Raw genomic sequence first — 27,511 nt, 5'->3', positions numbered from 1 at the left:
TGTTCTTTATATCCCTGCATATTTTAAGCATGGACTGAGAAGTTTCATTTTGTTGAAGAGGCTTTTAATTTGACAGTTTTGATTGGAAGCCATTTTTAGAATCTCACTGGCTTGACGTTGGACAGAGAGGAGGGAGAAAGGGGGAGGAGGACAGGGGAGGAGGACAGGGGGAGAGGAGAGGAGGGTACTGGTAGAGGGACATTCACTCATTGTTACCAAGTAGAAGACCGGCGGAGACCCCGTTGCTACACGTGAATTTTCGGCACAACAGTCAGGTAAAGTTGCCGTTAATTTAACCAGTTTTTCCTACGTTTATAACCGGTGCGTTTCTAACGAAAAAGCAGCTCCGTTGCCGCCCGGCTGTGTGCGGTGAGCTGTAACACCGGTACACAGGAGGCTACGTTACATATGCCACGGTTAGTATCAGTTAGGATGAAGTAACCGTCATCTTTTGTCTACGCTGCGTTGCTTGACATTTCTATCGCTTTAACCCAACATTTTTTCTACTGTGAGTCAGTTACAGTGGACAGAGACACACTAAAGACCGTGACGAGCCTCCCGGTAACGTTAGTTAGATACACTCTCATTTATGAGGAGCAATTAATTTATGAATGCCCAGCTAGGAGCTATAGGAGGAGCCCGTTAGTAGTGGCGCACAGGTAGGCTAACTGACGCGCTTATATCGCCTTAAGAATGAACAACCTTAAAAATACACCTGGGCTTGTTTGACATTTGTGTTAACTACACACAAGTGTACACGAAAGTATTATATGTTGATGTTCTGCGTGTCACTGCATTGAAATGTATTGGGTTGTTATGGGTGTGTACTGGCATGTAAATGATATGAATAATGATAAATTTAAAAAACCTGTTTCTCAACTGTAGTTACTCTACAGATTACACTACTACAGTCCTACTACAGTTACAACAATAACAGAAATAATAACACAAATTAAAACAAGTCTCTTCAACAAGCTGCAACAAAAAGCTGAAAATATATGTTTAAATATGGTAATGATTTGAATCTTTCCACTGTACTTGATCATTTTTTCTGTCATTTTTATTTTAGCTCTGACTGTGATATATTGCTGTTAATTAATGTTGCTAATTCATCCACATAACCCAACCCACAGTTAGTGACCTAAAAAACAATTACCAACCCTCTTGAAACAGTCTTTTGTGTTTTCCCAATGCAGCCTGTAATTTGTCAAATTTTCCTGTAAAACGAAGCTAATTTTTGGTTTGCCTTTTTGAAAAATATATTACAGATATAGCAAAAACTACTAATTTTGAGCTTATAGCATTTGAAGAAATGTATATATTTAAAATTTTTGCGGTTTTATTTTTCAGGTTTTAGACTGAACATCATTTCAATCAGTGGTTGTCATCAATATTTCTCGGAAACATCATCGCTGTCCTTGGAGGCAGGAGAGGGAGGAGTGTGAGCCATTTGGTCACAGTGAGGCATCTTAAAGGACCACAGCATCTCTCAGGTGATGGAGGTTTTATGACACACTCCTGCCGGAATCGCCACAGTGATGGATGCAGCCAGCTTCAATCATGGCCGTGATGGATTGTGCTGCCCAATCCAGACTGCCTCTCTGTGATCTGAAGAGGAGGAAGAGACTACTAGACGGTCCTTAAGCCTTGTGATTTACTCTTCCTGGTGAATGAGCCAGATGCTAACGGGGCTCACCCCATCGTCCTAACCAGCCGTCCCCTGGATCATTCTTCTCCCCTTCTGCACGGATCAGTCATGGATCTCCTGTGGGTGCTGTCGGTGTCCATGCTGACCGTGTGTGTTGCCATCCCCATGGATGCGGCGGCAGGGAGCCACAGCCTGTTCACCTGTGAGCCCATCACCCTGCGCATGTGTCAGGGGCTGCCCTACAACTCCACCTTCATGCCCAACATACTGAACCATTACGACCAGCAAACCGCAGCTCTCGCCATGGAGGTACAGTACACTGCTGACATGTGCATATGTAACAAGCTTTATTCAGACATCAGGTTATTTGTCAGATTGTGAGGGGCAGTGCAGATATTTGCTGATAATTTGTGCTGATAATCAGTACTGAATTTTAAGGAAGAGAAATCTGTTATAGACACTTAAGGGTTTGAAAACCTTTTGAAAAATGATTAGACCACAGGGAAACATGGGCACATGAATTTGTTTGAGGTGTATTAGCAGCTTTGTGATCCACCCCACCTATTCAGCAGATACATTGCAATTTTATTATACTAATATACAAAAAAACGGTTTGATTTAAAATTTACAATTTATTGAAAGGAAAATAAAATATAAAATATATTTGCAAGGGTTTTGACCTAGTGATGGACCTAGTGAACACTTACTAAAACTAACTAAAAAAAAAAAAAGGATTTTAACCTATTTGTATGTATTATTTGTTACCTCTTCTACTATTCTTTGGATTGAGGCCACAAATGGGTAATGACCCATATTAAATGGGCTTCTACTGTCTAAGGTAATTTGTTAAATTCCTTTTAATAAAATTTGAGCTATTTAATTTTTTTTTAATATCTATTACATCGCCTCTTCCTTTCTATTTTGTGCGGTTTTCATATTATTGCCTACCAGGACCAAAATTGTAGTGTGTTATTCAAAAGCTGTTGTAATTCCTCCAAAAACCTGAAAAACAAATTGGGATAATAAGGTTTATATGTGAAATACCGTATATTTTTTCCTCTGTTACCTTTTCTCATGAATTGTTTTCTCCAGTTCTCTCTCCACTTTGTCCCTGTTGCTGACCTTCTCTGAGCTTCTGGCTCTTCTAGAGTTGAAACAATTATGTCTTTTAGTTAATAGACAAAAAATGAATTTGCAACAATTTTGATAATCCATAAATGGCTTTTCAAGTAAAAATGCCAAATCAGGAACCTTGAATTGAACATGACTAACAGATATTTGATATGTACAAATATCTGGTGTATATTCATTTTAGCCTACTACCGCTTAAATTGATGGAACTGTGTTACTTGCACCTGAACAAAGTAGTAGTTTTAACTACAATAAATCATATCTTAGTTCATATGTAAAATATAAATATCACCATTGTTTTTAAAAGTCATTCAAATTTTATTCAAAGGTGTCAGTCAGTCTACAACATTTGCAATTGCAAATCTCAGTACAGTTAGTGATAATGGCCATTCCAGACAGGTACTTAGTGTGTTACCTTCAATCAGACTGAGACAAGCATTTGAAACAGTTCATGTAAAAAACATGTTTATTTGTTAAGATGTAGGATGCTCACGCAGCCCAGATATATGTTGTTCTGTGCAAGTCTGTCATAGCAATAGAGCCACAAGAGCCACATGTATTGGAAGTATGGCAGGTTGAAATAAACTGGATTTTTCCTTTTTAAAATGATGTATTATCTTCTCTTCCACTTCTCTCTCTCTCTCTCTCTCTCTCTCTCTCTCTGTCTCTCTCTCTCTCTTTTTAAGTTGACCTTTTTCTTTTCTTTTTCCCTCTCCCTTCTACCTCCTTTCTGTGTCTGACCTTTACTGTTTGTTTTTTCCCTGGTCCCTTCACTCCTTTTCTCTATTGTAATGTTGTTGTGGCTGTACACAAGTAAAATAGACATCTGCAGACACACTCATATGCTGTTTATATTACACAGGTCAAGACAGGGGTTTGTGAATGTGATTAGTGATTGTGATTGTGAAGTAATTAGTCTTCCTCACATGTTGAATAAGTGGTTCAGTGTGTCTGCTGTGCTGCCTGCCCCATGGTCATCAGCAGCCTAGATAGCTATCACCACGGCTAACTGGGTATGTGCTGAGAGTTGGTAATATCAAAGTGCTAGCCTACTTTAATTTGGCTCTGCTAGCTCCGGGGACTGGGAGTGTATTACCAAAACATTAAGCAGAAAATTAAGTTTTAATATTTGTCCCTGGGGGCCACTAGAACAGTACATTATTAAACTCCTCTGATTTAACAGGGCGTGTTGTCCTAAAACGGTGTCTGGCCGCACATCTGGCGTGTTGACGGGCAGAGCGATTTATCACAACGTGTAGTGACTCTACGCATCAGTTGTTGTGCACCAAACCCATTTTACATAACAGGCTTTGAAACAGTTTGTCAACTCAGTCTGGGAGGGAGGATACCAAACTTTGTTTCAGTTTGTTTCATCTGATGGATTAAAGCACAGATTGCAGTGTTTAGTCCATGTTTTATTGTTTCCACTTCTTAGATAATCTATAGATTATCAGCCACAGCGTCTAACTGTTGTAGCTGTTTTATCCTCTCTGAAATGTCGAGTTAGGCATTTAAACACAATCATGGAGCAGATGCATCACCTCGTTAAGTTAATCCCATCCTTTATGTAGGCTGATCTCTCTGGAAGCTCAATCTATCGAGCAATTACTGGCCAGACTGCGCCAAAACATTAGATTGAATGCTCTGTTGGCTGAACTATCTGCCTGTCTGTGTGCGCATATCAATCCTTCCGTCTATATTTATCTCCGTTTATCCATCCTCAGCATCAGGCTCCCATTGGCTCCTGTTCCCTCTATTACTTTTACCCTTTGACCGCGCCCCGCCCTGCCATGGCACAGCGAGGATGTTGATGTGTGGAGCCCTGCCGACCATCTGTGCCTTCTCCACTGTGCAGTGCTCAGCATTGAGTACACATTGAGTGAGAGAGAGATGGAGAATGGGAGGAGCTGTTTGGCACGAAAATCCAGGGTTATGTAACCTCTGAACATGCCCTGCCCGACTGGGAGCATGCAGCATCACATCAAAATCGCACCACACCACAGCTGCACTCACATTTGAAAACACCCTCCACCTCTCCTTTCTTTCTGTCTGCTCATACTCGCACTGTGTTCTTTTTTGTCACTGCTGAAATATTCCCTCTCATCGCCTGGGTTTACTCACTCTGCCATGTCTGTTTAAGATCTCATAGTGTGATTTTTGATGGATATTAATATGCAGATCCAATTGGTGTATGTGGTTTCAACCAAGCTGTCATTAACCCAGTGCAGTGTTGTTTTGAGGCCAGGTTCGCTTTTCACACCTCATCACAATGTGTGGGTTGCAGTGAACAGAGAGAAGCACTTCTGCTTTAGACGGTGTTCACTTTGATTGGTCATGGATCCACAATTAAGTCTCTTTTAGTGCTCAGAAATGCTCGTTGGAAAACACATGGACACCAAATAGGTTCCAAATAACGCAGACTGCGCCTCTGTTTGGCTCTTGTTTTCCAGATAACTTGCCCTAGATCCAGTTCATGGGAGAATTCAAAGCCTATAAGATGTTGAGGGCAGCCAAATGAGAATTGACAGTTGATTTTAAAGGGAATTATCTCCGCTGAATAGCCATGATAATAATGATGAATGCCCTGCACCGTGGAGAACCAGGGAGTTGGACGAGAACCAACGCCTGCCGTTCTTGCAGTTTTTGTCTAAACCCCCCTGAAGCGGTGTCTCTCTGGATTTCTTTCTTCATGTCTTGCTTTTCAAGGTTTTTTCAAGGTTTTTTTTCTTTTGGGGAAAGTGGACAGAATTTATATCATATTGTCGTAAACTTTCACATTTTCTTTGTCTTCTGAGATAAAAACTTCTAAACCTACTGTCTAGTGATTGTAAACTTTGTAATCTTTTTGTCTAAGTTTGGCCTTAGTGCCGTAACAGATGACTGGTGAATCAGAAATGTGCACATTAACAGGGATAAAAAAAAAAAAACAGCTTTGTTTTAGGTTTTGCACTGATACATTTTCTGTGGCTGTCTGAGCAGTAGACACCACAAACAAGGTGATTTATAAAAACAGGATTTTCTGTTTCGGTGCTCATCCTCGCTTAGTCAGTCATCGCTGACCGTAGAATGACCTCACAGCTGAAGTGGGACAGCGGCCCTGGGGCTGGGAATCGGCTATTTCTGTGCCACAATGATACTGTGCCACACTCATAAGATAAGTGGGAGCGTAGCAGATTTGACTGGCATTATAAAAAGAAAAAAAAGAAAAGGCTAAAATCCCCTTCTTTAGAGATGGATGCACAGTGTAGCTACTGGATGAGTGTATGGCAGCGTCCTCGTCTTTGGATTCGTCTTAATATTTCTAAAACTACTGTCTACTGATGTTAACATTACTGTTTTTCATCTGGTTCAGGTTCGCTGTTTGTGTAATAACAGATTTTTGGTGATTGAGAAATGTTCTGCAAACCACATTATCCTTACAGATTTACTGGATTTACAAAGAACTAAATATTTAAATAATAAATACATTTTGAAAGAATCATTGCAGCAAAAAAATATTAATTGTAAATGTAATAATTGCAGATGACTGTTACAGAGTGTAGAAACTGTTTCTTTAGTATTGAACCGAAACACACCATTATAAATATCTTGCAATAGCCAAAACATTCCAGATGTGGAACAGAACATTGACTCCTTTTTTCATTTGGTATGCGTCTCGGATGTTTTGCAGGGAAAAAAAAGGAAAGACTTGGCTGATGGAGGTGGTTTTCAGAAAGGTCAGAGTCATGTGACTGTCATGGTAAAGGAAATGAGAGCAAGGATTGCTTGATTGTTTCTTCAAGGACAGATAGGAGAAACCGGGTCAATGCCAACTGAAGATGTAAATTCAATTAGATTTGATAAGAGGGTGTGTTTACAGGAAGTCAGAGCCAAGGCAGCAAATCATTTTTAATGGCTGCAAGATAAAAAAAGTCACATGAACGTTGTCCAGGGGAAATTCAGAGAGAGGTCTTAGTGACTATTATGGGAATCAAAGATTATGACTAGGTTACTCTGCCTGTTTCTTGCTCATCTTGATTTCAGCTTATCACGTTATTTGTCACGCTTTGTTTTGTGTGAACGGTGTGCAGTGACACAAAGACTAATCAATAGTCTGCTCAGTCCCACTTCCACTCATTTCCTCCTTCTTTCAGGTCGTTAACTCAACCTCTAGTCTCAGGTTTACAGATAAACTGTGTCATGTTACATCTGCTGTTTGGAATAACCTAGATCCTAGACCCATGCTGTGTGAATGGATTTGTAAAGGAGAGGTGTGTGTGTGTGTGTGTGTGTGTGTGTGTGTGTGTGTGTGTGTGTGTGTGTGTGTGTGTGTGTGTGTGTGTGTGTGTGTGTGTGTGTGTGTGTGTGTGTGTGTGTGTGTGTGTGTGTGTGTGTGTGTGTGTGTGTGTGTGTGTGTGTGTGTGTGTGTGTGTGTGTGTGTGTGTGTGTGTGTGTGTGTGTGTGTGTGTGTGTGTGTGTGTGTGTGTGTGTGTGTGTGTGTGTGTGTGGTGTGTGTGTGTGTGTGTGTGTGTGTGTGTGTGTGTGTGTGTGTGTTGTGTGTGTGTGTGTGTTGTGTGTGTGTGTGTGTGTGTGTGTGTGTGTGTGTGTGTGTGTGTGTGGTGTGTGTGTGTGTGTGTGTGTGTGTGTGTGTGTGTGTGTGTGTGTGTGTGTGGTGTGTGTGTGTGTGTGTGTGTGTGTGTGTGTGTGTGTGTGTGTGTGTGTGTGTGTGTGTGTGTGTGTGTGTGTGTGTGTGTGTGTGTGTGTGTTTCTCGAAAATCCTGATAAAGCTGTGTGCTGCAAGTCTGTTAAAACTAGCTGCAGTGAACTAAAAAGTGCAACATTTAACTTGCTTATTGTGTTGGCTAGTAAAGATGTACCCCAGCTAAGCACACACACTCACACACACTCATGCAGACACAACATGGTCTGATAAATCCTACCCAGCGTGACCCAGGCTATAAAAGAGCCTGTTGTTTTATTTAATGTCCAACACCGTGTTTATTGGCTGAGGAGTGAATGAGGAGCACATCCAGAGAGCAAGTCGCTGGTCCACAACAACCTTGCTCTGTCTGTCTGTGTGTGTGTGTGTGTGTGTGTGTGTTTGTGTGTATGTGTATGTGTGTGGACATTACACACTGTCAGAGCACAAGGTTTTTCAAACACTTTCTTAGCGATGAATGACACGGCTGACTCTGTCGACCCATCCCTCCTCTCTCTCTCTCTCTCTCTCTCCTCCACCCTTTCAACCCCCTCCCTCACCCATCTCTTTTGTCCTCCCCCTCCCCCTACGCAGGGCTCACCCGTTGCCCAGGAAACAGTCCCAATTGTGCTGTTAACAAAGGGAGCAGAGGCTTTCTTGCCTCCCGGGAGGTGGTCCCCTCCGCCCCGCACCCTGACCTCCTCGAACCCTGCTCTCCTCCCTCTTCCTCCTCCTCCTCCTCCTCCCTGGTGATGCATCACTCGTCGCCATGGCGCTGAGCTGGGAAATTTGGAGAATTGGAATGGCAGCAGAGTAGGATAAAGGGGGGAGAGAGGGAGAGTAAATGCAGGAGGGAAAGGGGCTGAGGGAGGAAAGGGGGATGATGGGAAGTGAGGTGACTGGGAGGTGTTTATAAGAGAACAGATCAACACAGACCAGTTGGCCATGGTGGGCTTCTTTGTCAGCGATTCATCAGTCACAGCATCTTAACAGCGGACTCAGAGCTTTTATTAAAAACTAATTATTTTAGAGTTAGGAAAGTACATAGAGCCACATTTGGATGCACTTCATAGGACTGGGCCATATTAATAATTAATATCATGACAGTCTTGATGCTGGGTAATCTTAAAACTGCATGGAGGTGAAACTAAGGTCATGGCTGTGGCCTAGTTCTTCAAAGATTAGAGGTTTTTGCTTAACAGAAATGTGCAGAAATATGCAAATTCACAAATGTACGTTCACCACATTGAATTGCATGTATAATCACTTGAAATAATATTCCATACTTTTTTTTCCTCATTTCCTCGTTTGTGAAAGATTTCAGTAATTAGTTTATTCACTAAACTCCAAACAGTGGTTTTGAGTCTCTGCTTTTTGTCATTTAATCACAGGTGATAGTTTCAGGATCCTAGTATTGCGTTGGCTCATTGTCACACTGTCATTAGTTACCGGGACACTTGAATAGAACAGAGCCATTGTTAATGTCATTTGTAACACCTGTGCTTCTCCTGCTGTGACAAAGCAAAATGTCTGCTGAGAAAAAATAGAAATAGAATTAAAATAGAAAAAAACATAAATCGTTGGATATTCAACAAACTTGATCAAATTACCAACATTTTTGATCTTTTAGTGACTTATATGGCAAAACAAACCAGCACTTACAGCTACATTTACCCCCCTGAGTGGAATGTTTGTTGGCCTTCTTTTGCAGCCCCAGAATCCACTGCTTCTCTAACTGGCATGTCAGACTGTGTGTGAGCCTGCTATTTCCAGAGTGGCATATTATTCCACATTTTCAGAGATCAAAAATCCCCTAACAAACTCCCATGAATACGTAATGACTGTAGCAGCAGGATCGAAGCTGAAATTACATTAGCATACCGCCCCCCCCCCAGGCCCCGCACCATTCGACAGAGTTGTGTATTACACGCTTGATTCTCCTTACACGCCTGGCTCTGGAGTGGAAAGCGCCATGACAAACCCCTGGCCATTCATCGGACCAGTGGTTCACCAGCTGTTTCTAGTGTGGCCATTAACATGGCGTCCCTGTAGAGAGTGCAGAGCCTCCGCAGGGCCTCAAGATGTTGGTGTTTGAAATTGTTTGGGCTGCTGACTATGTGGGTAAAGCAGCAACCAGCCATATGACCCATCCAGCACTAGTTCAGTCCTGCCCACACTGGCTCCCATGATGGGTTGACTGTCATAAAATGGCTGAATGGAGATACTGAAGAGATGGAGGAGGGTTGGGAGAAGGATGGATGGATAATGGAGGAGTATATAAATAGAAAAATGGAAAGTATGATGAATAGGAAGAGGCATGAATATGAAGTGAAGCTGAGCTTTTTTTCCCCCCGTAGTAGAATCACTTCTTGTAGCCTATATATTTATTCAACCATTTCCTGTGGCAGCTCAGTTTGTAGTCCAGTACAGTGCAGTACATTGTGTTCTATGGAGCATATCAGTAGCCTGTGGGAATCAAAACGGAGTAGAAGAGCAAAGATGCAAGCTCACTTTAGCTGCATTAGATCATGTTTGAGTGGTTAACCCACGCTGACAGAGCACTACAGATGAAGTCATAGATGTCACAGGAATATACGCTGGCAACAGTTCGCAAACGGAGTCACAGCGAGGATGATCAGTACAGTAGCACCTTTTTCACACTGCTGGCAGGGTGGAGTGAACTACAGGATTGTGTGCTTTTGTGTTACTTCTCCAGAGACTGTCTAACAACATACTCCAGTTTCCTTTCTCTCTGTTTCTTTGACCTTGTTCTGCGTGACTGTATCTGTAATGTGATAGTCTGAAGGTATTTTATTTAAAAAGGTGTCATTATTGTGAATGGTGTCTTTATAAAAGTTGTATCAAGTGCTGCAGAGTGTGTGAATTCACAGCATCCCACCGGTGTCTGTCTGTGTTAATGAAGTTTGCGTAAGTGCTCAAGTGTGTTCTTGGTCTGTTTGGCTGTGGTGACTCTGCTTATGCTGTTAGGAGGTTTTTTTTTGTGTTCCACTATGCACCACTATGCTTTCATGAAGTTTGTATGGGTTTTGTAAACTATTCTTTTACATCATGGTATCTTGGTAAATGACTGATGGATCATTATATGGATTATTTTATGATTAGTTGATTGACAGAAAATTAATCAGGATTTTTAAAAATAATAATTGATTCATCTTTTGTCATTTTTTTAAGCAGAAAAGCCAAAACTCTGTTTCCATCTCCTCAAATGTGAATATTTGCCACTTTCCTTTATTTTCTATATTAAACTGAACAGCTTCGGGTTTTGGAATGTTTAAGATCAATGTAAAGAATATCTGTTACCAGCAACCCTAATAAAACTGGAGGTAGTCACTACTGGCAGCTACAGAGGGAAAATTGTTTTGTGAGTTATTGTAAAAAAGAAAAATAGCTACTTTTTCCCCTTTTAAATTTTGACATTTGGGGTAAATGTGAAATCCAGTGATAAGAAAAATCACTCAAAGGTCAGACTGTGTTGTTGCAGGGAAGGCTGTCTATACAGTTGGAAGACATTAAACAGTACAGTGTGATTGATGGTGTCCATCTGCGGTAATAGACCCAGCTCAAGGTGGATCACTCTCATAGCAGTTGTTTTTATGCTTCACAGATAATTGTGGCTCAGAGCGTGCTCATGTCATTGTGTCATCTTACAGTGGTGCCCAGTGAAACGTGATGACTCCATTTGTAGAGAAATTACACGATCGAATAGTTGATTAATCTCAGTTATGACAGGCGTGTAAGTCAGCAAAATTGATCCCCTCCACATTAGATAGCGATATGAATACTTGTGGTGGTTTCTAAGTGTAATCATAAATCCTTGTCAACACCCACCCATCCCTGATCCCTCACAGTGGACGTGACTAACCAGTCTGAGCACCTCCTGTCTGTGTCACGATCACTTTCTGTCTCTTCCACGGCAGCTGAACATCCTCCTGCCAGAAAAAAAGTGATATGAACAAGGCAATGACAAAAGCTGCATGGATGTGGGTGCTTTGTGCTTTGAGGGCCAAGCCTAACACCCATTATAATCCTTTTTACATAAAGACATCACATGTGGGTGGCAAGCGAACATGCTGTCAGGAGAAGGATATGTACCGATGTTGTAGACATATGGTGGGGACATCTTGCAATTGTCTGTTCAAATCTGATTAAAGTTAAGGAAGCAAATAATGAAGATCAGATCAGCGCTAAAATAATTTATTTCTGTATTCTTAGCCAGATGCTGCATTTTTATTTTCATTTTTAAGGCTGCTCCAATTTTCGTTTCATGTTTCTTTTTTTTTTCTTGAGATTTCTTGGGATGTGACTCAGATGTGTTTTATTTTTTCATGCTTACATTTGGGGCAGGAAAGAAAAAACACTCAGTGATCTGTGTAGACTCAGCCTTATATGTTTCTGTATAAACTACAATGTGAAGCCCAGCTGCTCCCCCTTTGACTCTGTCAGTGTAGCAGCTTTTGAATGTGGCAAAATGGCCTCATTAGTTCAACAAAAGCTTTCTTTAAGTGTCATGAAACATATATACAGAGGACTAAGTTTATTGGGCCAGAATTTAGGGATTCCACCAGTATACTTTCTCCAATAAACATCAGTTAAAAGTGTAAATGTCCTTCTCTCCATTTACTTTACACTGAAGAAGTTAATGTTGAACATTTTTAAACCACACTGACCTTTCCTCTTTAATATCCACCCCTCTAACAAATACAGAGACAAATTGCCCCTGCCTGTCCTCTTCTCACCCCTCACCCCTCCCCTCCCCTCCCTTCCCTTCCCTTCCCCTCCCCCTCCCTGTCCCTGTCTGTCATACAGACCACTGTCTTTAAATTTTGGGGGAGGACGGGTAACGTTTGTCTGACTGACTTGGGTGTGGCTGGAGGCCTTTCTGTAACACACACACACACACACACTGACGCAGAGGTATATGCAAATTCATGCATACAGAGACATATAACCATACACTCTTGGATACACGGATTTATATATATGCGTTCCCACACACACAGACACACACTCCCACTCTCCCTCAGCTATTTGCATATTAACAACGTGCCCCATAGATGCTTCCTGCACTCACACCGCCTCTTGGCTCAGTTTATATGTGTGGGACCATTATTGTGCTGGTGCGTGGGTGTGTTAGCATGTAAATAATATACTTCCGTTGGTACTTTGGCTTATGTGTGTGTGTGTGTGTGTGTGTGTGTGTGTGTGTGTGTGTGTGTGTGTATGCATGTGTGTGTGTGTGTGTGTGTGTGTGTGTGTGAGTGTGTGTGTGAGTGTATGCATGTTACTACAGTGTGTCAGTCAGTCACAGCGTGGTCCTCCCTGTAACACAAAGACCCTGTCAGCAGCAGAAGCAGCCGTGTGTGTGTGTGTGTGTGTGTGTGTGTGTGTGTGTGTGTGTGTGTGTGTGTGTGTGTGTGTGTGTGTGTGTGTGTGTGTGTGTGTGTGTGTGTTGGCCAGCTTGTAGTGCTCCTCCTATGTGGAGGTTGGAGGGAAGGAAGAGAGCGGAGATGGAGGGAGGGGGATCTGAAATTATTGGGGTGGAGGGGATTATTAGGAAAGGGGCCAGAGTTGTTTTTGTGGACTCATCTCCATAAACTGTCAGACGACATGCTCCACTGATCCCTTTGAGCTCCTCTTTGGCTCACATTGTGTTGGGCTGGAGTAACACTGTGTTCTTCCAAAACTGTTTCAAATAAAAAAAAGATGCATAATTCTGTGCTGCTGTTTGATGTGTTCATAGACTAAAATAGTGTCTCTGTGTCTTTCTCTCTGCCTCTGCCTGCAGCCGTTCCATCCCATGGTGAACCTGCAGTGCTCTCCGGAGCTCAGGATGTTCCTTTGCGCGCTCTACGCTCCGGTGTGTACAGAGTACGGGCGAATGACTCTGCCCTGTCGCCGCCTCTGTCTGCAGGCTAAGAGCGACTGCTACAAACTAATGGACATGTTTGGCGTCAGCTGGCCGGAGGAGATGGACTGCAACAGGTTGTTACAACAGTAATAATTCTTTTCCCCTGGATTTATTTTGGCAGGAACAACCCTGCTGCATTAGTAATTTAAGAAGATTTTCCTTTTTTGGGACGAGTAATAATACAGCATTAGATCAGCAAGCAAGTAAAAAAAAATTGATTTTCGAGACCACACAGCAGAAGAGGCTTAGAAGAATACCATGTTTCTATTGGTCATATGTGGTGGTGAGAAAAAAATCTAACTCATTAATCTGATCAGAATGAGTTGAGTCACACCAATAAAGTGCTGTATAACCTCTAAATAAAAATCTGTTTGTAGACATATAACTTGTTAGAACCAGTTAATCAATCAAATGGAACTTTTAACTTTTATGATATTGTTGGATTGTAGCTGAGAAGTGATCTGTGTTTTGTGTTTATGTGCTAATCAGAAGCTGGAGAGTGGAGCAGGAGATTTGGCTGCCTTAAATACAGTGGAGTCCACAAGTCTGAGACCACATTCCCATAATGGGAAAGTGGTCTCAGACTTGTCGACTCCACTGTCCATTTATTTGGAACTTTCTTTTCCCAGAGAGGAAACTAGTTTTGTGGCCAGATAATTGATTCAGTCAGCTGCACATCAAACACATCACAGTGCACAGACACGTCCAACACAGTATTTCATCACTCAAAACAATTTTACCAAAAACAACATACCAGGCACGAGTTGTTACAAATGAAACCTTGAAGACAAACGGTGAATAAATGTGATTTGTAAAGTTTTTTTTGTCTTTAAAAAAAAAAAAAAAAAAAATTAAATATCCAGACAGAAAGAGAACAGGTAAAGATTTTACAAGATGTTTTTCCTCTTAACTCAATCCCAGGCAACTGATAACACAGAAATGCATACACTTTATGACCACACAACAATTAGCCAACAATTACTAAACCTGAAATGACAAACCAAGAAGGTTGTAAATTAAAACTGACTAATAATGTTACATAGAACAAAAGATATGAAAAAAAAATAAATGAAATAATTAATAAAAAATAAATAAAGAGATAAATAACAACAAAAAACAATAATCATGAAATTTCAGACCACATTTAGAAGTGAGGTTAAAAAAGTGCAACATTGCTGGTTCAAGTCTGGCTGGCAACAGTTTCATGTCATCCCCCATTTCTCTGTTCTCATTTACTTTCTGCTTTTTATACTATTTGTGTGTTTTTAATAATGACAAAAATACCAAAAGGCAACTTAAAAAACATGAATTCAGTTTCTTGACAACTCAATGATAATGTATCTTTGAATACAAAAAAAGTAAATGCTCATTAGAATGAGTAATATGTCTGAGACAAGTTTCAAGTCTTTGCAAGTTGAATTTCTCCTCCTTTCTTCTGCACTGATGTGACATGTAATCACCAGGTGCCTGGAAGGTACAAAATGGATTCATTAATCTAAAAAGCTACAGATCACTTTTGAAGCTCGTTGGCAGTAATATCATGCTGGCAGTGTGTGTAGTCTGTTGTTAAAGGCTGAACAGCTGTAATTACCCTGAGGTCAACATCATCATCATCATCATCATCCTCCTCCTCTCCTCCCAGGTTCCCAGACTGTGATGAGTCCTACCCCCGTCCTGTAGACCTCCTGTCCAGCTCAGACACAACCGAATCCCCCATCTCCGTCCAGAGAGACTACGGCTTCTGGTGTCCTCGTGAACTCAAGATCGACCCTGAGCTCGGCTACTCTTTCATGGGGGTTCGGGACTGTTCGCCCCCTTGTCCTAACATGTATTTCACACGAGAGGAGCTGATGTTCGCCCGCTACTTCATTGGAGTGGTGTCCATCGTCTGCTTGTCTGCCACTCTTTTCACCTTCCTGACTTTTCTCATCGACGTGTCACGATTCCGCTACCCAGAGCGCCCGATCATATTTTACGCCGTGTGCTACATGATGGTGTCCCTGGTGTTCTTCTTGGGGTTTCTGTTGGAGGACAAAGTTTCCTGTAATGCAGCAAGTCCTGGGAGGTTTAGGGCTTCAACGGTGACTCAAGGCTCCCATAATAAGGTCAGAAAGTCTGTCCTGTTCTTTGTATTCTTGTCTGGTTTTCTACTGCCTACACACTGATGATAATCTTACATCTTGGTTTTGTTTTTTGTCTGTCCCAGGCCTGCACTCTCCTGTTCATGGTGCTGTATTTCTTCACCATGGCTGGCAGCGTCTGGTGGGTCATTCTGACCATCACCTGGTTCCTGGCTGCTGTTCCCAAGTGGGGCAGTGAGGCCATAGAGAAGAAGGCTCTCCTCTTCCATGCCTGTGCTTGGGGCGTCCCTGGTGTCCTCACCGTCACTCTGCTCGCCATGAACAAGATTGAGGGAGACAGTGTCAGTGGCGTTTGCTTTGTTGGACTCTACAACTTGACGGCACTGCGTTGGTTCCTGCTGGTCCCACTGGGACTGGACGTAGTGGTGAGAAAGAATATTATAGAGTAAACTATAGACACACTTTCCTCTCTACATTTTACTTTCTGAATAAACAGAATAATAACATGTTCACTAACAGAAACAAACTGTCAGTTCTGATGTTTAACCTCGTCCCTCACACATGTCATCGCAGGTTGGTGTGGCGTTGCTTCTGGCAGGCATAGCAGCATTAAACAGAGTCCGCATGGAAATCCCATTGGAGAAGGAGAACCAGGAGAAACTGGTCAAGTTCATGATTCGTATCGGTGTGTTCTCCGTGCTCTACCTGGTCCCCCTGCTGACCGTTCTGGCCTGCTACCTGTACGAGAACAGCTACAGAGCTATCTGGGAGACGACCTGGGTGCAGGAGAGGTGTAGAGACTACCACATCCCCTGCCCCTACCAGGTGATATATCTGACTGATATTATTAAAGGAGCAGAGCATTGTATTTTAACATAAATCATGTTGCGGTATTCCTTAAAGTGCTTTCCTTCTAAGTTGAACATCTACAGTATATTGATAGTTTCATTGTTACAGGATGATAATGGCTAAGCTTGCCTGCCTGCATATTCCGTCATCTGGTGGTGTCATCATATCTTACCCTCTTGTTGTGCTTTTAATTATTGCAACGCTAAATCTTGATGATGCTGTATGTAAGAGTAATATCCTATAATCCAGAAAACCCAGATGAATGATTATTTATTTCAGAAACCAGGTACTGATGGTAGCTGAGATACTGAAGCATTCATTCATTGACAGTTTTCAAGTTTTCACAGATGTTCTTCTTCATTAAATGTACAACTGGGACGTTTGCAAAGAAGCTAGAAAACGGAGCAGGAGGTAACAGCTGGAGAGAGCTGATAACTGCCAGATGTGTTTGCATACAGAGACATTACAGAGCAGATACTCAGTGAGACTGTGTGTCCCAAATATGACCAGATACTGTGTGAATGTAGACACAGTCATTTTCCAACATAACCCATGGTACACGCACAAGCACAAGCACACGCACACGCACACGCACACACTCACTCGTTGTCTTCAGTAGCCGAGTTGCTTCACCGAGCTGCGGTAGCCTCCAGCATCAGTACACATGCTGCAGCTCATCTCATAGAGCTGTTAATAATTCAAACAGCTCTCTTTATCTGTTGTTCTCTGCTCCTTGCAGCCAGGTATCACCTCCCATGTGAGCCGCTGCCTTTGCACATCCGCTGTTACCCCTCCATGTTCAAAGTGGATCTTGATTGTGGTAGAGCAGAGTAAAGGAGGGTTGTAGGTGTGCAGTGATGCAGACTGTTTATGTGTTGTTTTGACAAGTCCAGTATTCTGTAGCAGAAGTGTTCATTATTGAATTGCCTCTGGTATTTTCTGACTTAATCTGGATCTCTGCCACTGCAGCACTTTGACTTAACTGTTAATGTTTGAACTAGTTGTGAAATGGCTGATTAATTGATTTATCTTCATTTCTTTGCAGCACTAGACACAGTTGAACTAATTTTACCTGTAGAAATGACCTCAGTCGTTACCAACCTGATATTTGCCTGTGTTGTGTAGTACAGAGCTGCAGCTGTGGGAAGAAACGCAAGAGCACTGGACTAAGATCAGATGCATTGTGCTGCAGAGTCCTGCTCTTAATCTGTCACGTAAACACTGCATTGTGTAAAAGCAGTGCAATAATCCAGTGTGTTTCTACGGGGAGAGGACAGGGTCGTTAAGGTCAAGCTGCCCCACATCATAGTTCCAGCAGATCTGAACACACTCTGCATGTTGTGCACAGCTGAGCTCTGTTCTGCTAGACATGATACAGCAGTGCACTGTAGAGAGCACAATCACATCAAGATTCAGCTTCCCATCCCATCCCCAACCTTACTGTGTTCATGAAAGCTCACATTTGTATTCACACACACATAAAGTCCATAACATGCATCAATAGATAGCTTAGACTCAAAGTGCCTTACTATATTTATCTTAAAAGCCTTCCCTGAGGCTCAGACCTCTCCTCTGATGAACAGATCCTGAGTGATGCACCCTTCCACACACACACACACACACACACACACACACACACACACACACACACACACACACACACACACACACACACACACACACACACACACACACACACACACACACACACACACACACACACAGGTTGATGACTGACACAAACCTCATGAGATTGGTCCAGAAGGCTGTGTTTTCACTCCTACAACTAATTTTAGGCATAGCTGCATAAACCACATCCAACTGTTTGGGCCTGTGAATCTGATCCTGCAGCTGGAAGCTGCTGCGTCGATGTGGTCGCTGACATACAGTCTGTAATAAGGACGTTGGCTGCAGTCATCCAGCCTCTTATCTCTATGCTATAATGAGTGTATCTGTGGATGGCTGAGCCTTGGGGCTCTCTGCCTGGCCCACTCATAATGAGGCCATCATGACTACATCTGTGTGTGATTGCATGAGTGAACGTGTGTGTGTGTGTGTGTGTGTGTGTGTGTGTGTGTGTGTGTGTGTGTGTGTGTGTGTGTGTGTGTGTGTGTGTGTGTGTGTGTGTGTGTGTGTGTGTGTGTGAGAGAGAGAGGGAGAGAGAGAGGGAGAGAGTAGGAGACTGGGTCTCTGCATGCCAGCTGAAATGTTGTTGCTATGGCAGAGAGAAGCAGTGTAGTGAGACTGTGACTGAAAAATCTGAATCTGTTTGAATTTATGATTATGGTTTTGAAACAATATTCATTCATATTTATGCATTCTTTAAAATATATTTTAAGCTATTAAGTATTTAAGATATTTTTAACTGTAATTTGCCTTAACCTTAGTCTTACATTGCCTGTATATAGAATGAAATCACATTCAGTATTTTTTGGGGAGAACACCCTGACTAATATCAGCACAAAATACCAAATATATATATTTATGAATATCAGTCATCAGAAACCTCCCCTGCAGTGATTGAATGATTGCGTGAGAGAGAAGTGATAGGAAATGCAGGACAGAGATGGAAGATATTTTTCACACAAATAAACAGTAACACAGAGGCTACAAGTCGAGTCAGAGATGGATGACTGTGTTGGCTGCTGCGTTGTTTATGCCTCCAGCGGCTCATCTGTTGTCAGTGATGATGTGTGAAGAGTTAACGCTGGGAATGGATCAACACACTGTCAGCAGGCGGGAACCTTTAGTAGTTCATACGCGCTGATGTTTACACACAGGAACTGCAGTACAGCTATCACACTGTTTGGTTTGTATTTCTATATCTAGTTTTGGTCGGTAACGCACCTGTGGTAATGTGTGTATAATGCTGCATACTCTTACTTTGACATTAGCAAATATAAGATCTGAAATTTGAAATAGGAAGAAGAAGAAGTCATTGACAACCACTGCAAGTCACACACAACACACACACACACACACACACACACACACACACCTTCAGGGCTTATGTGGGTGTATTAGCTGCAAAGTCTCTCTTATTCTGTCTCTACCTCCAGCTCTTCCTCCCACATCAACCAAACCTACCCACACTGATGTTTCTGGTTTTAGTGATGTCCCAATCGACACAACCAATAACTACATCTTCTGTGTGTGTGTGTGTGTGTGTGTGTGTGTGTGTGTGTGTGTGTGTGTGTGTGTGTGTGTGTGTGTGTGTGTGTGTGTGTGTGTGTGTGTGTGTGTGTGTGTGTGTGTGTGTGTGTGTGTGTGTGTGTGTGTGTTGTGTGTGTGTGTGTGTGTGTGTGTGTGTGTGTGTGTGTGTGTGTGTGTGTGTGTGTGTGTGTGTGTGTGTGTGTGTGTGTGTGTGTGTGTGTGTGTGTGTGTGTGTGTGTGTGTGTGTGTGTGTCCTGTAGGTGGAGAGCACCAGTCGTCCTGACCTGGTCTTGTTCCTCATCAAGTACCTGATGATGCTGATCGTAGGAATCCCCTCAGTGTTCTGGGTGGGCAGTAAGAAGACCTGCTTCGAGTGGGCCAGCTTCTTCCACGGCAAGAGACGCAAAGAGTACGTACTCTAAACAGGATGTGTTGAGTTGTCAGGATGATCACACTGCAGGTTTGTCCGGCTGCACACTCCCCTGACTCAGCTTCATAGGAATTGGTTTAATTATATGACGCTAAATATTTTAGTAACAAACTATCTTTAAAACATCCTTAAAAGGTTTGTTACATAAGTTTTGTCCCAGTATTTTTAACTCAAGCAGAATTCAAAGCGTTTCATCTCTTTATGGTGATAATTAGATTAAAAAAAAAGTCCAGTGGATTTTTAGTCTCAGAGCTTATTCTTATGTACCAGCTCTGCGCAGGCTGCAGGCTCAGATACTGCTGGGAATGACACTTCTGTTTTAAACAGCCTACAGCAACATAAAATGACAATAACATGATAAATGCATTATGTAGACAGATTATTGTATGTAGTTACAGCTACTGTTCTGTCATTAACAACTTGATGTTAACATACAAGTGAAGGAGACTACACAATAATCTTAAATTAGTAAAAATGAGAAAGAACAACAAATACTATTGGAATGAAGAAATTTGACTTTTCATATAAGAACAACATTTTACTTCAACACAGAGCTTCTAAAAAACCCAAATCTCTTCTGTCTCCATATTGGCATCGTTGACGACTTTCAGTCAAAGGTTCCCCCCTTCAGATTGACTGAAGGGGGGCGGCGGCTATCTGAAGGCTAATGTCATGTGAGAAAATCACAGTGGCACCAAACATCACCAGAAAAATGACAAATAATGTTATTTAACCATGTTAGCAAGCTTAAACTAGCAAGCTAACCCTGGCTTCTTTCTTCTATAGGTTAGCAGTCAGGTTGCTAGCAGATGTAATTAATAAACGCTGGATATATCAAAGTATGAGTCTAATTTCTGTCGTAAAATCCCATGAAAATGTCACCATGACTACTATGACTTTTTTGACTTTTGTTGCCTTACCATACTATGACATTTTACTATACTGTTACACTCCCCGTGAGTCCAGGGGTTGGGGAAAGATAACAGCAAATGAAATAGTAAACTGGGCCAAACAGAACAGATACAGGGAAACAGATTTGGCAAATGATAAGGAATTTTTAATCAAGTATAACAGAAAACCAACAGCGGAACAATCTCTGGGTGACAAAACTTATAAACCAAGACGAACCAAAATGAACACTAAACTGGATTAATTTAGCTCTCCAAGATGACAGACAGCTCAGCTGCTGTCGAATGGCTCTCTGGTGCTGGACAAGCCTCTGCACTCCACCTTCATGCTCCAGCTCCTGATTGGGATCAAGGATCAGCTGTGCTGGAATACCTGTATGAGAAAAGGGGAGGGCAGACCAGCACATACACACACCACCACTGACTTAATATACTATATGATGTTTTTTGCCTTATTATAATGATGATTTTTGTCATTTTTATGCCTTACTGTACTATGACCTATGACTGAAATATCAAAGTCTTGGCCAAATCAAAATTTTTTTAGGGCCCCATAAAGGCTCTGTTTGAGCCGGACAGAGGAATCTGAGCCCAGAGTCTGTGACTGGACTCTGATTTAGACTGAGGTCTGAGTGTAGTGGTACTCTGGTGTGTGTAAGTGTGTGTAAGTGTGTGTAAATGTGTGTGGCTTGTTGGTGAACACAGGCCCTTCTCTGCACTCACTCCCCTCCCCTCCAAACTCAGAGCATTAACCCCCTCTCCCACTGCCTGCTCCACACACTCCTCCATCCTCTTCTACCACGCCCACCACCCCACTACCTTCCCCCTCTCCCTCCCCACCCTCCTGCGTCTCTCCCTGCCCTCCCTCCCTACACTCCCCTTCTCCTCCTCCTCCACCCCCTCCTTCCCCTGCTGCAGTGGGATGGTCAACGAGAGCCGACAGGTGCTCCAGGAGCCCGACTTCGCCCAGCTGCTGTTCAGGGACCCCAACACGCCCATCGTGAGGAAGTCGCGGGGCACGTCCACCCAGGGGACCTCCACCCACGCCTCCTCCACCCACCTGGCCATGCTGGATGAACCACCCAGCGGTAGCACCAGCCGGGCCGGCTCGGTTCGCAGTGCACGCTCCAAGATGAGTAGTTACCACGGCAGCCTGCACCGCTCCAGAGACGGCAGGTGAGATTTCAGCTTCACACGTTTTAATAACTCCACAGAAAGTCTCACTCCTGAAGCTGATGGTTGTTCCTCTCCATCTCAGATACACAGCCTCCAGTTTCCGCGCCACAGATGACCGACTGCCCTACGGCAGCATGCCTCGCCTCAACGACCAATCACAGTCCAGGCACTGCAGCACCAATCGCCTGGACAGCCTATCACGGCACGGCTCCACCCAGCGTCTGGAGAGCCAGTCGCGGCACAGCAGCATCAGGGACCTGAGCAGCGCCACCCAAGCTGTTCTCGGTGTCCCTGGAAACGGGATCCACAGAGTCCTGGAGGAGGACGCAGCGACAGCCTGAACTGTGATCCCCTCCTCTCCTGGAGACTCGTGAAGAGGATGACTTTCTGTCCTTTTCTTGAAGGATGAAGAATGTGCGAGGATCCAGATGAAGTTTAGCTGGACAAGGGCTACATCAGCCAGAGTGAGGACGAAGCGTGGACTGATGCCTTAACATGTTCTCTCAGCTTTACCTGAACCTCCAGCTGATCCCAAAAACTGAAGGTCAGATGATTTGTGTCCAGTTTACAAAACCACAAGAGAATTTGTGGTACTGATGCTGACAAAGCTTCACTGCTGGACATGAACTGAGCCAGTAAAGAACAAAATGTGACACTGACAGACTGCACTGGATGGTTTCTACTTGTACTCGTTTGTATAAAGGACTGTGAACAGGATTTGAACAATGGACATGACGAGCCTTCTCTTCTAGTTGGTGCTTTTAGCACTGACGAAGGCGGAAGCAGGGTATTTTTTTTAAAGATTTACCTTTTTTTAGATTTTACTTTTTACCTTTTTTGCACCTCTTCAGCTTCTGACGTCACAATTATTTTTTCAGTTTCATGTCTAAAATTCTGGGAACTTAAACCTGCTAAACTTCTATTTATAAAGGCAAATGTTTTCACACCTGAATTGAAACTCCACATGAAAGGCAACACATTAGCTAGACGTTTAGGGAACCAACAACTGAGTGTGGATTTTTGCCTTAAAATTTCCTCTCAGCTTTACCTGACCCACTGGCTGATCCCAAAAACTTCAAAATGATTTCAGTCGAGTTAATGATGGCTAGTCTGATGGTGATGTCTGGATCTCTCTCTTATTTTAAAAAGTGTTTTTAATATTGAGGTACTTCATTGCACCTATGGAACAATGTATGTAACGTTAAGAGGAAAAATGTCTGAAATCTGTGGGTTGCCATTTTGAATGAAAGGGCTGAAATACAGGAAAAAAGCTGAATCCAAACTCCTGCCTTACGACTGTGTGTTCAGACGGAACCAGAGGTGAATTTTACACATGTGATTGTTTACGGACGACAGATGCAAATTCACCCAGTGTCAAATTTAGGTGAAGACACAAGTTGAAAATGTTTTGACTTGAACCAAAACTTGTGCGTGTATCCCGGTCCTCTATGAAACTATGACATAAATGTGAAGAGAAGGAGAGAGACTGGATGGAGAGAACAGTTTTTAGTGAGTTCAGTCTGAGCTGAACACAGACACAGACACACACCCGGTCGTTGCTTGTGACAAACTTCCGTCTCCATTTCACTCGTTTCTGTCTGAACACACCTCTAATGTTTGAATAGATAGAGCCCTTAAATTAGTCAAATTCTAAATAGGTGATCCTGCTAAAATGTGTCCTTACTTGTATAGTTACTGTAAATGTTAGAACAACATTTCCTCTAGTGGCAAAACTTGTGTATAGATGTAAAAACTGAACTTTTGTTGTTCATTTGTAATAAAGTTTTTTTAAAGAACGGACAAAAGGCATGTTTCTGGCAGAAGAAATGACCACACTGACACAAACTGGGTGTGTATTTGTAACAGCCCTCCGCTTTATTGAAATACATCGGAGTCAGGTTAATATAATGAGTTCTCCACATAAGTGTGGCAGCCAGTTCCATACATTATTTTTTGTTTTGACCTTACACCTTAAATATTTTTTTTTGTGCAAAAAAGAATCTACATCACCTGTAGTGGGTTATCCTCAGTAAAACGCCCAAACCGTTCAAAAAGGAGCAAGTCCAAGTAAAACAACAAACCGAAAACAAAAATGATTACATCTATAACATGCAAAACTGTACAAATTATTACAAAGCAATCCTAGAAAAAAAAAAAACAAAGTGTAATATGATATGAAAGAGCAAAATAATATAGAAGGTACTGTGGATAAGACCTCACTGAAATGCAAAGGCGTTTGATTTTTTTTTTAGGTTTTCTTCCTCTTGTTACCACTGTGGCACCTCAGCCATCAAATCACCTGTCACCCTTCACCCCTGATACATTTCATCATTTTCTATCTTCTAGTCCTCACCACCCGTTCTTCCTGCTGTCTCCACCCGGCTCACATCTACTGTACACTACAGCCAGATTCCCTTCACTCAATCACTCCTCCATCCATCCATCCATCAAACAAACCTCTAACACGCCCATTCTCATCTAAATGAAAATAATTCATTGGTTCTGACGTTTCCTGAGTTTCTCTTCCCCTCTCCTCAAACTGGGATATCTGGGATCAGCTTTTCTGTACAATATTGGCCAATAATAAAACACCTGGCTGAGACAGCTTCCTCTCCTCCAGCGAATACATTCTACAGATAAACTCCAGCAGGAACTAAGGAGAGTCGCTAGTTTAAAAAGTTTCTAAGAGGCGGTTGTTTGGAATAAAACCAGCTTAGTCGCACTCTGGCGCTCCAAACCTTTCTCTCCTCGTATAAAACACTAAATAAAACACTTGGAATGGGCTGTTTAGAGCTACTTTGTTGAGTCTCAACAGGGCAGGATCGGCAGGAATGTGCACCGAAGTACTCAAGTTTTTGTTTCCCTTTCTAACAAACAAGACAAGCGGAATAAACCGGAGGATCGTGACCCAGGACACTGTACTGTCAGCTCCCACAGAGGAGGACCAGGTTTCTCTGCACTGTCACTAACAGTGAACACAGACTGTGCATTCTTTCTTTTTTTTTTTCTTTTTTTTAACAGATAATACCACATTACAACCACAGTGGAGTTAGTGTTTGACGTCAGGACTTTTTCAGCTCCATGCACATTCTGCCTCATGATTCGATTCCTCCTTGTTTTCACTGTCTGTAAACTGAAGGAGATGAACAGAGGTAACAGGTTTTTGGCTGTGAATGCCCTGCTCTGCAGCCGGGAGCCGCCACACCGGGAACAAAAAAAAAAAAGCTCTTTCAGAGGCATTTTCCATTCTGCCAAAGAAAAACCGCCTGGAGGGAGGCGTCCACATCCAGCCCTGTTAATTTCACAGACAACGCCGGGCAGCACTGAGCTTATTTAATCAAGACAAACACAAACCCAAGTGCTGACTTTCTCGCAGCTTTACATTCTTATTTTAGCTTCCTTTTTTTTTTGTAATTAAGAGCTCTTACAAATGTCGCTTAATCATTAAAACATTCTTCAGAAGAAGCAAAGGCTGTGAGAAAGACAAAATAACGCCTCAGTCTCCCTCTTTTTGTCCATTTTTGGTTAAATCGAGCTGATCTCTCGGTGGAGGGACTGACCGCTTCCATCCAGGTACCACAGCGAATTTAGAAACACACGCACACACATATATTAACTGTTGATTAAATGATCAGAGCCGCTTCACCTCTGGCAGCCAGAGGAGGAGCAGGACAAGGCATTTGCTGCGTAAAAACACCACCTCAGTGTGTAGATACATGTGTGATAGGAGGTTTGTGATAAATGCATGTGTTCACTCTACAGTACGGGCAGTAGTGTCAATCCGGTTTCTTCACTCAAATGCAAACCGAGTGGGGAGAAGAAAAAGGAAAAAAAAAAACAACACACAACGCGTGTCATACATACAATAAAAAAAACAAACAAATCTAAATTCAAATGGTACAAAAAAAGAAAACTGGAAAGAAGTTTAAAATGGCTTTTTGTGTGTGAATACAACCTCAAATCACTCAAAAGAAAAACAAACAATAAAAATCAAAGAGGATTTTTTTTCTTTCCCGTGTAGATCTCTACAGTATTTTCCTTATCATATATTACTCTCTACTTTGAACCTATGTACATTATTGTGATGGGAGTCTGTGAGTTGGTCGGTTTGGTTGCACAGCGAAGTGGAACATCTACGCTACGATGGCGGACACGTCCATCCAGGGCTGCTGGATGATGTCACACTTGCAGTGGACCAATGCGGAAGAGAGTAGCACAGTAGGAGGAGCTGTGATGATGTCATACGAGCCGTTATTATTGACGCTGCTTGTAGCTTCTTTTTTTTTTTTCTTTTCTTTTCTTTTTTTTTTTTTTACTGATGGTCAAAATAAAAAATATTATAAAGTCACTGCACTTAGTATCATGAGCAAAATAAAAAAAGAAAAATCACTGATTTCCTTACTTTCTCTCTCTTTTTTTTTTTTTTTTTTTTACTTTTCTGATTTTTGCAGCACCCAAAGAGAAAGCGACTGAGGGAAGTGAGGAGGGGTTTAAACTCCACCCATCTGCTTCAGGCCATAAAGAAGCAAACCTCCCTTTCCTTGTCTAAGATTGATAAATAAATTAAAATATTGTCCCCTAAAACCCAAAGGGTCCTATGTACAAGTACAAATCATTTTCTCTCAATAATAATCCTCTTCTTGTTTTTGTTGCATCATGAGTCTGGATCGATCTCATTGAGGGGGGGGTGGGGGGGGGCAGAGCGGTGTCACCCTCGCTCAGCATAAAGAGCCAAGACGGGAGTTTTTCATTCCTATATCATTTGCCCTTTCTGAACAAACACATGCACACACGCTGGCGAGCGCGCACAGCCTCTCTCACACACACGCGCACGTTCACCCTCACACATCAGCACTACCACTAATTTAGATTTCCCTCAAAGAGACGACAGACTCGCTCTTAGTGTCGCTGCCCCACGTTGGAAGTACGGTGAGAGACAAACTGAGGTTGTAAAGTGGGACAAATGTTCATCAGGAGGGGGGGAGGGCGGCGACAGGAGGTGCAGTTCTCTGGGCACAGAGGGGGAATATTCAGAAAGGAGGCGAGAGGCCTGCGGTGGAGGAGGAAGTAGAAGAAGAAGAAGAAGAAGAAGAGGAGGAAGGTTTGGAGTCCTGTGCTGTCGGTCGGTCGGTCGGTGGGGTTGGGCGGGCGAGAGGCTGGAGGGGTGGGGTGGGGTGGGATGGGGTGAGGGGGGTGGGTGGGGGGGGCTCATGTGTCCCAGCCCATCCGGTCTGTGCTCTCCAGGGACAGGGACTTGGTCTTGTGTGGGGAGGCCGGGCTGGGAGGGCTGCTGAAGGTGGAGCTGTTGGAGGCCGTGGAGTGACGGGGGGAGTCCGAGTCCTGGAGGAGAGGAGAGGAGAGGAAGAAAGGAGGTGGAGATGAAGGAGGTGAAGTTTGGGAAAGAAACAAAGGAAAGAAGCAAAAATACACAAGTTAGATGATTTTCACTTTCCACGTCATGACTTTACAAACTGACTGTGATTGAGATTCATGAACCTGGAGACTGTGTTTCTGTCTCTGCGATAATA

General features: G+C 42.7%; 2 protein-coding genes across 8 annotated transcripts in view; one reads left to right on the top strand and one right to left on the bottom strand.

The window, feature by feature from the left end:
- Window positions 1-151: 151 nt before the first annotated feature.
- On the top strand, window positions 152-24,208 carry fzd3a (frizzled class receptor 3a). Its single transcript, XM_056404914.1, has 9 exons — window positions 152-275; window positions 1,351-1,957; window positions 13,264-13,460; window positions 15,029-15,491; window positions 15,593-15,892; window positions 16,041-16,292; window positions 19,730-19,878; window positions 21,726-21,983; window positions 22,066-24,208. The coding sequence occupies exons 2-9, from the start codon at window positions 1,757-1,759 to the stop codon at window positions 22,322-22,324; spliced, it is 2,079 nt and encodes a 692-aa protein (XP_056260889.1). The 5' UTR covers window positions 152-275; window positions 1,351-1,756; the 3' UTR covers window positions 22,325-24,208.
- cdc42bpab (CDC42 binding protein kinase alpha (DMPK-like) b) overlaps window positions 23,836-27,511 on the bottom strand; it is a 77,459-nt gene continuing 73,783 nt past the window's right edge. For all 7 annotated transcript variants that reach the window (XM_056404906.1, XM_056404908.1, XM_056404909.1 and 4 more), the window contains one exon: window positions 23,836-27,323. In XM_056404906.1, coding sequence (XP_056260881.1) covers window positions 27,192-27,323 — 132 coding nt within the window. In that variant the 3' untranslated portion in view covers window positions 23,836-27,191. The remainder of the gene's footprint in view (window positions 27,324-27,511) is intronic.

The sequence above is a fragment of the Seriola aureovittata genome, chromosome 19, assembly GCF_021018895.1.
Source record: "Seriola aureovittata isolate HTS-2021-v1 ecotype China chromosome 19, ASM2101889v1, whole genome shotgun sequence".
In the NCBI taxonomy this organism is placed as follows: Eukaryota; Metazoa; Chordata; class Actinopteri; order Carangiformes; family Carangidae; genus Seriola; species Seriola aureovittata.
This window is presented reverse-complemented; position numbering and strand designations above follow the sequence as displayed.